Here is a 13233-nt window from a genome sequence, read left to right as displayed (position 1 = left end):
AACATGTTGGTGTTCGGTCTGTTGGTTTTTATGATAGTCGGGCACAACTCATCAAACGTTCGACGGAATTTAAACATTTTACTACACATGTTAGACACCATTACATACAGGTCATGTTTGTCTTTGATATCAAACTACTTATTGCTGACTTATCCGCTGGGGATTGCTTTCGAGTGAAGACCAGTCCACAAACTTATACTATTATTTACAGTCAGTCATTTATACCCACATACCTGTTCTCAATTGTCTTCTCTTCATCCACATTAAAACCGAATCAGTTATTATTTCTAAGGCAATAGAAAGTAATATAGACAGCATAAAAGAAACACGAACACGCTTTCAATTTGATGTAACCACAATATATACGACCCATGTCCCACTATTATTTTATAATCTAACCAGGCGTTGTCTTAATACGTGAGATGGGTCTTATTTTTCTAGGGCACTGATTCATTTGCTTAGAAGACCTTCTCTACTATTATAACTCATTACCGAATCTTCTTTTTTGAGACTATGAGATCAGCAGAATGAAAAAAGTTTGAATTCCAGCACCAGTGAAGTGAAGTGTTTGGGTTTTTCATGATTGTTTCAAATAAAATAATCATACATACTGTTTTGTATTGCAATTAATTGTAAAACACAAACACTTTATAATGATTTAACTAGTTTTGATGTTCTGCGATGCAAATAATACTTTTATTAACAAGAATCGAAAATTACACGACTTGCCCAATAAGAGCAACATGGAAAATGGTGTTGGCATCTTATGCATGGCATTTATAAAAGTCATCACATGTTTTCAAATGTTAAACGTTATGTAATTCACTTAAATTTGACTTGTATTAAAGAAAGCCGTTAGGTTAATCTAGTGTTACAAACAATTGTGAAGCACTTAAGCTTTAAGTCTAATTAAATGTGTAGCGGTAGTTACTGTGGATAATTATATATCCTCCACTTCAGACATCCGCCTGCACCACGTTGTATTCGTTTATTTTGTTTTGTTTTAATTGCGGAAAGTCTGTGTCTTAAAAACATCATGATTTACCAAGCACGTGGAATTTTATCGTTGATTCTGCTGATAAATTATTTAGAAAAAGCATATGTAAATGTAAGTATTTCAAGCTTTTCTATTATTTATTTTCATGACAACACTTTCAGACTTCGATTATTTTCTTTACAATGTTATTCAACGAGGGTGGGTGGGTGTAGAGGTCGGCATACAATTTCATCTCTGTCAGTTTGTTTGTTTGTTTGTCCGAGTGTCCGTCCGGTAAAATCGCACCACATTGAAACGTTCTCCATTTTAGTTAAATTTCGATTAAACTTGATATGAATAAATGTACAGCATCTTGAAAAGAAGTTTCATATTATGCATGTGTGTTCTCGACTCAAAAGACCTGGAAAAGATTTAATATATATTATGCCTTTGTCTTTCTACTATTTCCTTAACTTGTATATGTATGTTGTACATCTATCACATGCTACTAAATAAAAGAAGTATCGAGCTTAGCATTTGCGTTCTCACCTCAAAGGTCAAGGAAAAGGGGTTTAATATATGCCTTTGTCTTTCTACTGAAACCTTAACGTATATATGTATGTTGTATATACATCACATGATACCTAATAAATACGGTTTAAACGAAATGTCGATGTGCCACTTGACGGCTTAATACCTATGTAGTATTTTGCATGCCGTTGCTTGCTACCAAAAGCGAACAAAGACCTTTGAAAATCTTGTTTCCCACAATATGCATAACACATATATTTAATGATTCGCAATCAGTTCGGAATGTAAAATCTGAGTGTATGTCTACGTCGAACTAAGATAATTGTACAAACACGCTTTAAAGAAGTTACATCTTGCGTTAGGAAAGAGGTACACTGGGACGAAATTACTGAAGTAATTAAACAAAAGTAGTTAGAAAAACAATACCGTCGTAGGAATCTAAGACAAGTTGAAAAACGAACTTGTACCTCTATTGGGATTGTTTTCCGTAAAGAAAATTGCAAAAAATAACATTTTCAAATCGCAAAGTTCAGAGAGCGCACGAAGCGAAAACCTATAATACGCTTATAAGGTTAGAGTATGTATTAGTATCAGATTGTCCAGTATGTATTTTGATGATGTTCGTTAACTTGATGTAGAAACTTCTGTATAAGGGTCCAATGGTATAATAATTCCGGAATCATGCCTTACCATTATTATGTTAATAATAGAAACCTTTTAAAAACACATGTGATATATATTTTTAAGGCGGACGAGCCAGCATGTTCTAAGTTTGACTTTGAAGAACGATTGCTCGCCAAAGTCATAAAACTGGAACATACGCTAAAGACAACACAGGAAACCGTTGAATCTATAAAAGCATCTGCGAAAAGAAGTAAGCGTACATAATGTCAGTTCCATGTTACTTAAAGCAATGCTTATTTTACCAAAAAATAGATGAAATAAACGAATTTATCATGTTGTGTATCATCGGATTTAAAAGATAGCTAGAGTAGATAGTATCATCCCCTCCTCAACGATATGTTAAAGAAATGATATCCTAGTTTTTAACAACATGTATATCATATAACGTTTAGTGATACAATTTAATAGCCAGTAAAGCTGTATTTGTAATGTTATTTACAACGGCATGATGTGGCAAACGAATGATTACTTTTTATATTAATGGTCTTTTTCAGCTGGAACGACTTACATACGCTGGGGTCGAACCGAATGCAATACCAATGGCACAGAACTCGTGTATAGAGGTTGGTTGTTTTTATTCAATTATGTTGTACAGCGCACTGGCGTTATACCACACCTTGATCTTTCTTAGTGGCGGTAACTCACTATCGTAAGACCAATTAAAACAAAAGTAAACTAGAACGTACACATTATAACATAATTATACTAAAGGCCTACATCTAACTTGTGTATACAATTTAATCATTTCATAGTGCCATTCAAAAGTACAATACTTGGCTCGTATTCATAAAGCATGTCAAGTCGTTTGTTACTTTAAGTCAATTTCCTCAAATGCCCACATTCACATTTGTTTTAACAGAAAAACCTGTATTGTCCATCAAATCACTGTAAAGAAAGTATTTCACATATAATTTAGTCAAGAAATCATATGATAGGTGAGATTATTACTTACGTAAGATGTTTTATGAATACTGGCCCAGTTGCCCAATACCTTGCAACCAGAACTTATTTTTCTTAATGACTACAGCAAGCAAAGGCAAACAAACAAATAGGACCTACATAATACAACCTTTATATGGAACCCGACTAACATTTCTACTTAGTATAATAAGTATTTGTACACGAAACTAAATCAGTTATTTCAACAATCAAGTTGAATATAATGGATAGGGACTAGTCCATTAAAGGAGTAAAAGCCGTTGACAAAAACCCTGACGCAATGTTTATATATCATTTTGTTTAATCGTGTTTGGGTTGAATAATTATATCTATTTATATTTAAGGTTTTGCTGGAGGATCGTTTTACACAGACAATGGCGGAGCCTCGAATTACCTTTGCCTTCCGGAGAAACCGGAATGGGGAAATTACGATGATAAGGAGAACGGCGACAGTGCCTTAGTGTATGGTGGAGAGTTCCAACTTAACAACAGAGAATCATTTTTTGACCACGCAGATGTGGGTAATATATACCAGCAAGATGTTCCATGTGCAGTATGCAAGACTGAGCGATCATCTTTGATGATGATTCCGGCGAAAAGAAATTGCTTCGACGGGTGGACGAAAGAATATGAAGGTTACTTGGCAGCGGGCTCGATAGCGACAACCGCGCCTTCTGAGTACGTTTGCTTGGATGGGAAACCGGAAATCCTCTACGGCGGAGGTACGAACACAAACGGGAAATTGTTCTATATTGCCGAAGCGAGATGCGGCTCCCTGCGTTGTCCGCCATACGTCAATGGACGTGAGCTAACGTGCGCTGTTTGTACTGCATAGGAACGCTAGAACTTTTGTATTTCTTGTTTTGAAATGTTTTATTAAGGCAGTATTCTAAATATATTCTAACCTCACTTTCATTTATTTTTATTTTTCAAATTTTATTCAACACAAAACAACAATGTTATATTACATGAAATGCACTAAATCTTTAAATGATGCCGAAATATTCGGCAAAACTATTCAAACATCTGTTTGTGACTCTATGCTTTTTATAGTATGAGAATAGAGTGACAAATTCATTTTTAAAGATATGCATAATGTCGACATGTTATCGTCTACTATTGCTGATGAAATATGCTTTATATATACTATAACCTAGAGTGGCAAATATTAGGTTTAAATAAAAATATTCAGGATTAGTAATATTATATCCAAGTACAATATATTCAATCTTTCTTATATTCTTGTTTACCCCGTATTTTGAAAAGGCATTTGAAAAGATCTGCCAAACAGAGTTGACTGATAAACAATCTATGAAAACATGTTCATATGTCTCACACGTGTTGCAAATATTGCAGTTTGGTGAATTACTCTTACCCCACTTATGCTTTATAACGTTGCACGGAAAAATGTTGATTAAAACTTTATATTTGAATTGTATTATTCTGTTGTCTGGTATGGCATAAATAGTTTTATAAAATGAATCCCAAGCTATTTGTTTATCAAAATAATGTTTCCAAAAGCGATGGACATGAGGTTTGATAACCTTGTCCTTAATCAAATACGAATATATATCCTTGTTTGTCAGCTGTATAAGTGATTTATTATTAATAGTAATATTTTTATTTATTGACACTCTTGATTTTTTTGATATTTCGCTAGAGGTTATTCGTAACCAATTTTTGGGGAACATGTTTTAAAAAACTTATTTCTGATATCAAATTTTGCCTATAATGTAATTTTTGAAATATTTCCCCCCCACAAATTACACCGTCTTCATTTAATATATCATTTACATAACATATATCAGAATTAATCCAGTCAAAAATATGAGTGATTTGTTGTGAAATTTAGTAAATTTGTTACCACAAAGAACTTGGTTCCTGATGTCATAAAAACTATTTGGGGAATCAGGTTAAACATTTTTTAGCCTTATCCAAAGAGTAATTAAATCTCTATAAAAGGGAGATAATTGACTGATTTCAATGCTTTTAGGACTATCTTAATTCATAGAAAAAACTAGAAAATCCTTGCCAAACTTTTGCATCATATATTTAGGTATAACTTTCCAATGAGCTTTTTCTTCTGAAATTAAAGATTTCACCCATTTTATTTTTATTGAGTGAATGTAAGATTCTAAATCTATCATATTTAAACCACCGTTCATTTTTGCAGCAATAAGCGTCCTTCGTTTTATTTTTTCATTTTTGTTATCCCACAAAAAGCTAAAAATGATTTTGTTTAATAGTTTTATCACATGATTCGGAACGACCAATGCATGAAAGGCATAAGTGAATTTTGAAATAAGTAGCGTTTTTATAATTTGTATTTTTCCATAAAACGTTAATTTTCTTTTTGACCAACCTTGTACTATCTCTTTGCATTTTTCTACATTAGAATCCCAATTTAAAGATGCGCACTCTCTCCGGTTGAGACCAAAATAAATCCCAAGTGCTTTTATTGGTTTATTTGACCAGTTGATATTGCCAGGTTTAATAGAAAAGTCCTTGGCTTTTCCTATCCACATACCTTCCGTTTTAGTTTTATTTAACCTTAGTCCGAAAAAATGACCATATTCTTCAATTATTTGTAATGCATTTTCATTATCATGTACAGAGTTTGCAAAAAGAGTCGTGTCATCTGCTAGCTGAGATATCTTGAGTGGAACTGTTATATTGTCTACTGTAACCTCAATACCTTTTACAATACAACTAGATCTAATTCTAAGGGCCATAATTTCTGCAGCAAGAATGGAAAGTAATGAAGAGAGTGGACATCCCTGGCGTATACCTGTCTCAGGGAATACCGGATTTGATTTCCATCCATTATTGAAAATATGTAAGAAGCAATTTTTGTACAATGTTTGGATCCAAGTGATAAATTCATCGTGAAATCCAAAATGTTTTAGTGTATGAAATAGAAAATGCCTTTCAATCGTATCATATGCTTTTCTAAAATCAAGAAATATGATCGCGCTTTCGGATTGCAGCTCATCCGCATAATCTATAATATCTTGTATTTGACGAAGGTTGTATCCTATAAAACGATTTTTGCTATACCCTTGTTGGTCTGAACTAACAATTTTGGATATAACTCTCTGTAGCCTTAGTGATAACACCTTTGCTGCAATTTTGTAATCTACATTTAAAAGCGTAATTGGTCTCCAATTTTCTATATTTGTAGGGTCCCCCTTTTTATATAATAATGACAATATTCCTGATTTTTCTGTATAGCTAAGCTCTTTTTTGACGAATCCCTCATTAAAAACATCACACAATAAAGTGCCTATTAATTTCCAAAACTTTCTGTAGAATTCAACTGATAAGCCATCGGATCCAGGGCTTTTATTTATTTTCATTGACAATAAAGCATTTTCGCATTCCTCATTAGTGAACAAACCTTCACACATTTTCGCCTCTTTTGCGCTTAGCTTATTTTCTAAAGGAGTATAGTTAATATATGTTTTAATACGTTTTCATCTAATTTATCGGATTTAAATAGCTTGCTATAAAACTTTACTTCTTCATTTAGAATATCACTTTTTTCTGAAAATAAATGGCCATCCACCTTTAATTTTGTCAAATTTTTCCTTGTTTGTCTTGATTTTTCAAGGGACAAAAAATAACTTGTGTTTTCTCACCTTCTTCTAGAAATTGAATGCGGGATCTTATTTGAGCACCTCTCGCTTTGTTTGCGTAAAATTCTTCTAAATCCATTTGTATTTTATTCTTTTCCTCATTATTAATATCATTGGCTTCTAGATAATTTAGCTTTTTTCCAATGCTGTTATTTTATCTCGGACGTCCTTTGATTTATTTTTTGCAAATTCAATGGATTTATCTTTTATCTCAATGTTCATCAGTTCCCATTTTGTTTGTATGTTCATGTTTTCACTTAATGATAAACTACGTTTTATGGTATTAGACATTGCATTTACAAACTTTTCGTCATCTAAATATGCATTGTTCAATTTCCAGTAACCTTGACCTCTTTCTATTTGTTTATAAATTTTTATAGATATTGCCATGTGATCTGTGTATTTAATACAGGCTGGTCGGACATCAGTACTTTCGATAAGGGGAACAAATGTTTTATCTATTAACCAGTAGTCAATTCTGCTTTTTTCGTGACTGTTTTTCCTTCTCCATGTGGAATGTTTTGTATCTGGGTTGCTTTCACGCCATACATCATTTAATTTGTTTTCTTTGATAAGTTTAATAACGTTTTGTCCCGACTTTGCATTATTGTTGTTTTTAGAAACTCTATTGATTCATTAAAATCACCTCCAATCACTTTAATACCTAAGCATTTATCTTTTAACATGCTATTAAGATTAAGAAAAAAAGATTTCCTTTCTTTGATATTATTATGCGCATAAATATTAATAAGGGAATATGTATGTTCAAAAATTTTGATATTTAGAATTAAATACCGACCATTTAAGTCCTTCACGTTATCGATAATGCAGCAATTGCTTAATAAAGATTTTTAATTAGAATAGAGCATCCCCGGCTTAGATTGTTTCCATTTGCATTAAATATTACCCAGCCGTCTAAGTCATTTGAGAATTAATTTATTATATCATCAGTCAAGTGTGTCTCTTGCAAAAAACGCTATGTCTACTTTTTGGTTAGACAAATATTCATTAAGACGTAGAGGTTTGTTGTGATCTCTCAACCCTTGACAGTTGAGAGATAAAATGTGAAAAAAGTTAAACATCATTTACAAACATAGTATCACACAATAAGTCAAATTGCGCATCATGCCTACTTAACGAAAAAAACGAAAATTTAAGTATAACATGGCATCACATAAAATTATGCATAGGTTAATCTTGCGTTTACACATATCATTTAGTCTTAGAGAGGAAAGTTTAAGACAATTTGTATATGTAGCAAGTTAGGTGTGAACATTGCTTGTAACATAAACGTATTATCACAAATATAACCATTAAAAAACTATCATTTATATCTCTATGATAATATTTGTTGCATGCATCTGTAAAATACATGGAGTAGAAAAAAAGCAACACGAAATAGGTTTATGCATATAACAAAGGTATCATGTTACCTGCGTCAATAATTGATTTAACTTCTTTTTGAATACTATTATTCATACATATATATATTTATATATACATATGTTGATGGTGGTTAATTCTGAAGACAATATCTTCAAATAATATACATGTGTCGTACATGAGTATTTGTATTTCAAAAACGCCTTGTATTTTGAGTAAGTTCAAAAACATGCGTATTTAATATAAGAGCATGCGATAAAACATGCGCTGTAATCAAAATCATAGAACAAAATCATAATCCATTTATAAATGCAGAATGCCATATAGTTCGAAACAAGCAATTGAAGTATCACTATTTTTTCTTTTTATTCTTTTTAGTTGTGTCCGATCTGTCGTGTATAATGTCAACAGGTGTGGGAGGAGAACGACTATGAGCGTGGCCTACTTTTCATTTGTTAAGAGTCTCGTGCTTGTTCTCTTTCCCGGCCATGTTTACAAAATTGTCCATTGATCGCTGGCGATGGTCGTAATGTGCGTTCCTCGTGGAGGATGTTTGGCGTAAACTGGGACCGGGATCACGAGATCGCGGCTTTCTACTGTAATTGGATGCTGCCTTTTTGGGACTTTGGTTTGGAGAGTTTCTCGCGCATATTTTGAATGACATCAAGGCCCAGAAAGGTAAATTTCATTTTAGTATTGTAGTGCCAGCGCGAAATTGATCATTTAAAAAACAACAACTCTGTTTCATTAATGATAGGATAATGTAATGCATAATTATATAAAATACATGTACCCGTGTTAATCAGAATAAAAAAAATATAATTGATTCGTTTTAACGATACAAATAAGTTTATGCTCTCCGTGTTATTGAAATGTACCTGTGTAAAATGTTCTGTTAGTTTGTATTATTCGCGAAAAAGGAAAATACCTGATGACGGGGCGAAAATACGGCAGACACGAAATGATAAAACGTCATGTTCCACCCCGTTCACATTTTCGACCTGCCACATGGCGTTTGTCGCCCGTCACATGGCGTATTGTCGTGCTTTCTAAACGCAATTATTTAACCTTACTTGTACTGTTTAACATATGCCTTAAGGAAAAAAGTATATTTTATTTGTCAAATAAATGATGTTGAGGCATTACAACTTGTTGAACTAGTCATATAAAAGTGATATATGTATTTTTGTAATAATATAACACAAAAATGTATACGAAGTCATATCATTTGAATTTGCTACCCACGACTTGCAATCCATCGATCGGAATAACCCATACTAAGTTTGGGAAAATAAGGAGGAGTAAAAGACATTAAATTTAACGATGATTTATGAATTGGAATTGCATTCGCCTTTTATTTAATCAACATACTCAATGTTAGAAGAAATCAATATACAAAGAACTTTTTCTGTAAATATATTATGTCCAAAACCCTGCAGGATCTTATCACTTCAATTTACACGTTTGATTTAGTTCTTATCTAATGACCCGCAAAATACTGAACTCAAGAATGTTAGTAGGTCGATCTCAAAATCAGATAACACAAATGTTGGTTTAATTGGCTCGTTGCTGTGGTTCAAATTGTTTTATTAGTAGCCAGTTATAAAGGCATAATATTTCATCATGGAGGTAGTTGTTCCAGTAATATTAACTATTGCTGTATGCTTGACAGAAATACAGACTGTTTCATGTCAAGGTAAAACTCTAAAAAAAAAATTTTTAAATTTTAATTCTATTGATTCTTAACGAAACATATTTAAATTATTATTTATATCACGTTTTTTTGTCCGAGCCGTTTATCAACCATCATTTTGCGGCACGCTTCTAGAACGTCCGCATTTGAATTAAATGTTCGCTTCAAATCAAAACGGCTACCAGTTCAATAATTGGATGCAGTATTTTTTATACTAAAATAAACTCTTGTTACCAATCCAATTATGGCAAAAACCAACGTCGGTTTGAAATAGGATATATCTAAAATGAGTTTCATTAGGGCTACCCATATTCAGCATTGTTGGAGTTGAGGTAAAATGGCTTTTATGTTATTGCAAAGCGATTTATTCAAACCTATACATTGAACTTCAATGATTTGACTATAAAGGAAAGTAATACTGATTAATTTTCGATGGATGTTGTGACACAATAAATATACTTACGTGGTTATTCACTATGTCAACATTCTCATTCACCAGAGGTTTATGAGGATAAATCTAACCTATGTGTAACGCATCACATTATCACTCTGGTGTACGAGAATGTTTGTCAAATGCCTTTTATAAAACAAACAAAATATGAAATCAAAAATATTCAAATTCAGGATTTAGACAGTGGACAATGTTTTTTCCCTTTTTGTCTGGTTATTGTCATTTCAAATAAAAGGAGATTTATCATTGATTGGATGCTCTTTGTATGCTCCAAAATATTTACTCAACAGACAAAAGGGATTACATGGAAACCACGATGCCCTGTTTTGGTTAACGTTTCGAAAAGCAATGATCAACACAAATTAGGAACAGGAACGCCAGTTATGATTTGACTGATGACGGTATCCATAAACTGCATAATTTGACAACACATCAGTTTTCCAATGCCGTTCTGATTCTCAAATGCTCCATCGGCATATCCAATTAATAAATCAATCGCCCATGTCTTGTATGTTTGCGATCTTTTGATCTTTATTTATGATTTCTCAAATAACAACTTTCCATTACGTTTTAAGTAAGATGCCCTCATTACAGGATACGGTAAATCGTGGTTAACGAGTTGTAGAATTGTGAATGTTGAACCCCTCCATCCCGACCATGACTAAGGCGATTGCAAGAAGTAAAGTCCTTGTTAACATGTAAGGTTTTATGTTCACACGTAACTTTTACATAATATTGTAAAACGCTGTTGTAAATATTTCCGACATGTAAGATAATGCGTCAGGAGTCTTACTATACATAATCACATTTCAGTGGTCTGTCCAAACAGTATTACTAGTTAAAGTATTAAAGTGAGATAAAGGCAATTGGAGGAAATTATGTTAGTTATCGATAACCACGAGTACACGGTGGTGTATTTTTCTTCAGCGCTGACGTAAATCATTCTGCTTTCTACTTGTTTATTTTAGACTTTTAATCTGAAATGTGAAATCAAAACATACAAAACATTATAAGTGGTTTGTACTTTAAGTTATCAAATTTGGATATGACTTTTGGAATTGAATTTTACAGGACTAGTGCAGGTGTTCAGAAAGAATGAACCAGAGGGGAAAAAAGCTTCACAATGTTGATTGTTTTTCCCCGACTCGGCTTACTCTCAAAAACTATATTTGAATGGATAGTATGTTTCCTCCTCTTCGTCAAGTCTCAATGTTATACGCATATAACTTGATTGGGGACAACACTTAAACACGTTTTCTTTAAAAGAAAGAAAAAGAAACGTATTATATACATAATTTAAAACATTGCAAATCCGCCCCGTTGCGGGATAAATGGCCCTCGTGTTTAAAACGGCCTTTGCCTACTTCTTGGGGTGTAATGAGGCATTCTTAGACTAATCAGTTATCGCACAACGGCTCATCCCCGCTACCTGTTAACCTCTAAATAATAAATCATCGACTTCAAGCCAAAACCACAGGCATCTGGCTCATTATTTGTTACTAAAATGTGGATTAATATCATTTTGGGTACACATAATGAGATAAACAACACATCTGAAAGTATTTAATGTCATCGATATATAATAAAGAAACAAGGTATGTAACTTTAACTTACTGGATTTCACGGTAGAATCCAGTTTCTTTACAAATGCCACGACTTTAGGAACTTTAGGAACAACCGTGTCAGTCTTCAAATTAAATCACACTTTAAAAATTCGTATGAGGTGGCTATTTTCCTGACAAGCGCTCAGATGATGGCCTCGTTGCATTTGTCATTTTGTGATATTTCGGAATGGAATTGTATTATCTTTACACAGAAGCATAGAATCACTATATATTTCTGTGTGTAGTGCTATTTACACAGGGACAAATTGAAAAATGGAATGGGCTGTTCAGTTTCTGACTACAGAAAAATACGAGACATTGAATTTGGCTTGTTTGTCTAATTTAAAAAGACAATATAGTTATACTTGCTCTTTTCAAGTCACATATTTAAAAATGGATTGTTTCTATGTTGATTAAGACAATTTGATGCCCAATATGTACCCATAAAGATATTCATCAACATTTAGACTCAGACAATGAGCCAGATGCCTGTGGCCAAAACTTCATTAGTCGTGCCTAGCTGTAGTGTCTAGTATTTTTTTATTCGTGGAAGGGAGTAATATAATTTATGTTTATATAATATGAACATTCATGGACCTTGATGCAAATAAATGTTGACAACTTGAATGTCTACATTCATAATTCAGATACAAACCTTCAAAAGTCTTTTAGGACAAACACTCCTAAATAATATATATCTCGTAGGGCCTATCTGTTTCGCATGCAACAGGACTGAAAATCCCGAAGACTGTCGAACACACGTGACGTGCGGTCAGAATCAATTAAGTAGAAAAGTTTGAGTCACAACTTCTAAAGTGAAAACGAAAACCAATAATTATATTTGAACAGTTTTTAAAATATCCATTTCTCTTGCAATATCAATATTTCAATAATTTAAACAAAGTGAATTCTGATATCTACCCGACTGTATAAACGACATAATAAGAACTATATATAGATCTGACATAGCACTCAAATGATACTTTTATTTGACAAGTACACAAAACGTAATCGTAATAAAAACTCGTGACTTATGACTAATCATTTATATGGAGCAGGAGTTGTTTACGGCACTAAGAATATTCAGTAAAAATCGCAAAATAAAATAACTTTTTCACCGAAATGCGATTCCTATAAAACGCAAAGTTTTTTTTCCTTATTTCGTGTTTTGAAAAGTTAATAAGTGAATATGTTTGCAATCGTGTTTAAATCGTGTTTACAATTGTTGTTCGTCTTCAGGTTTGCAGTGTACAAGAGGCGTCCTTACCACACGGAGATGTGTATTTTTGGTCAGGATGTGAAGATGTTGAGGTGAATATTGCCACCGCAAAAATACA

At 32.9% G+C, this 13233-nt stretch overlaps 1 protein-coding gene across 1 annotated transcript; it reads left to right on the top strand.

Moving 5' to 3' along the window:
• Positions 1-949: 949 nt before the first annotated feature.
• LOC128219032 (short-chain collagen C4-like) lies at positions 950-4563 on the top strand. The gene is made up of 4 exons (XM_052926844.1): positions 950-1108; positions 2255-2381; positions 2686-2754; positions 3475-4563. Exons 1-4 carry the CDS (start codon positions 1037-1039, stop codon positions 3963-3965), a joined length of 759 nt encoding a protein of 252 aa, XP_052782804.1. The 5' UTR covers positions 950-1036; the 3' UTR covers positions 3966-4563.
• Positions 4564-13233: the final 8670 nt, after the last annotated feature.

This window comes from Mya arenaria, chromosome 15, assembly GCF_026914265.1.
Source record: "Mya arenaria isolate MELC-2E11 chromosome 15, ASM2691426v1".
In the NCBI taxonomy this organism is placed as follows: Eukaryota; Metazoa; Mollusca; class Bivalvia; order Myida; family Myidae; genus Mya; species Mya arenaria.
This window is presented reverse-complemented; position numbering and strand designations above follow the sequence as displayed.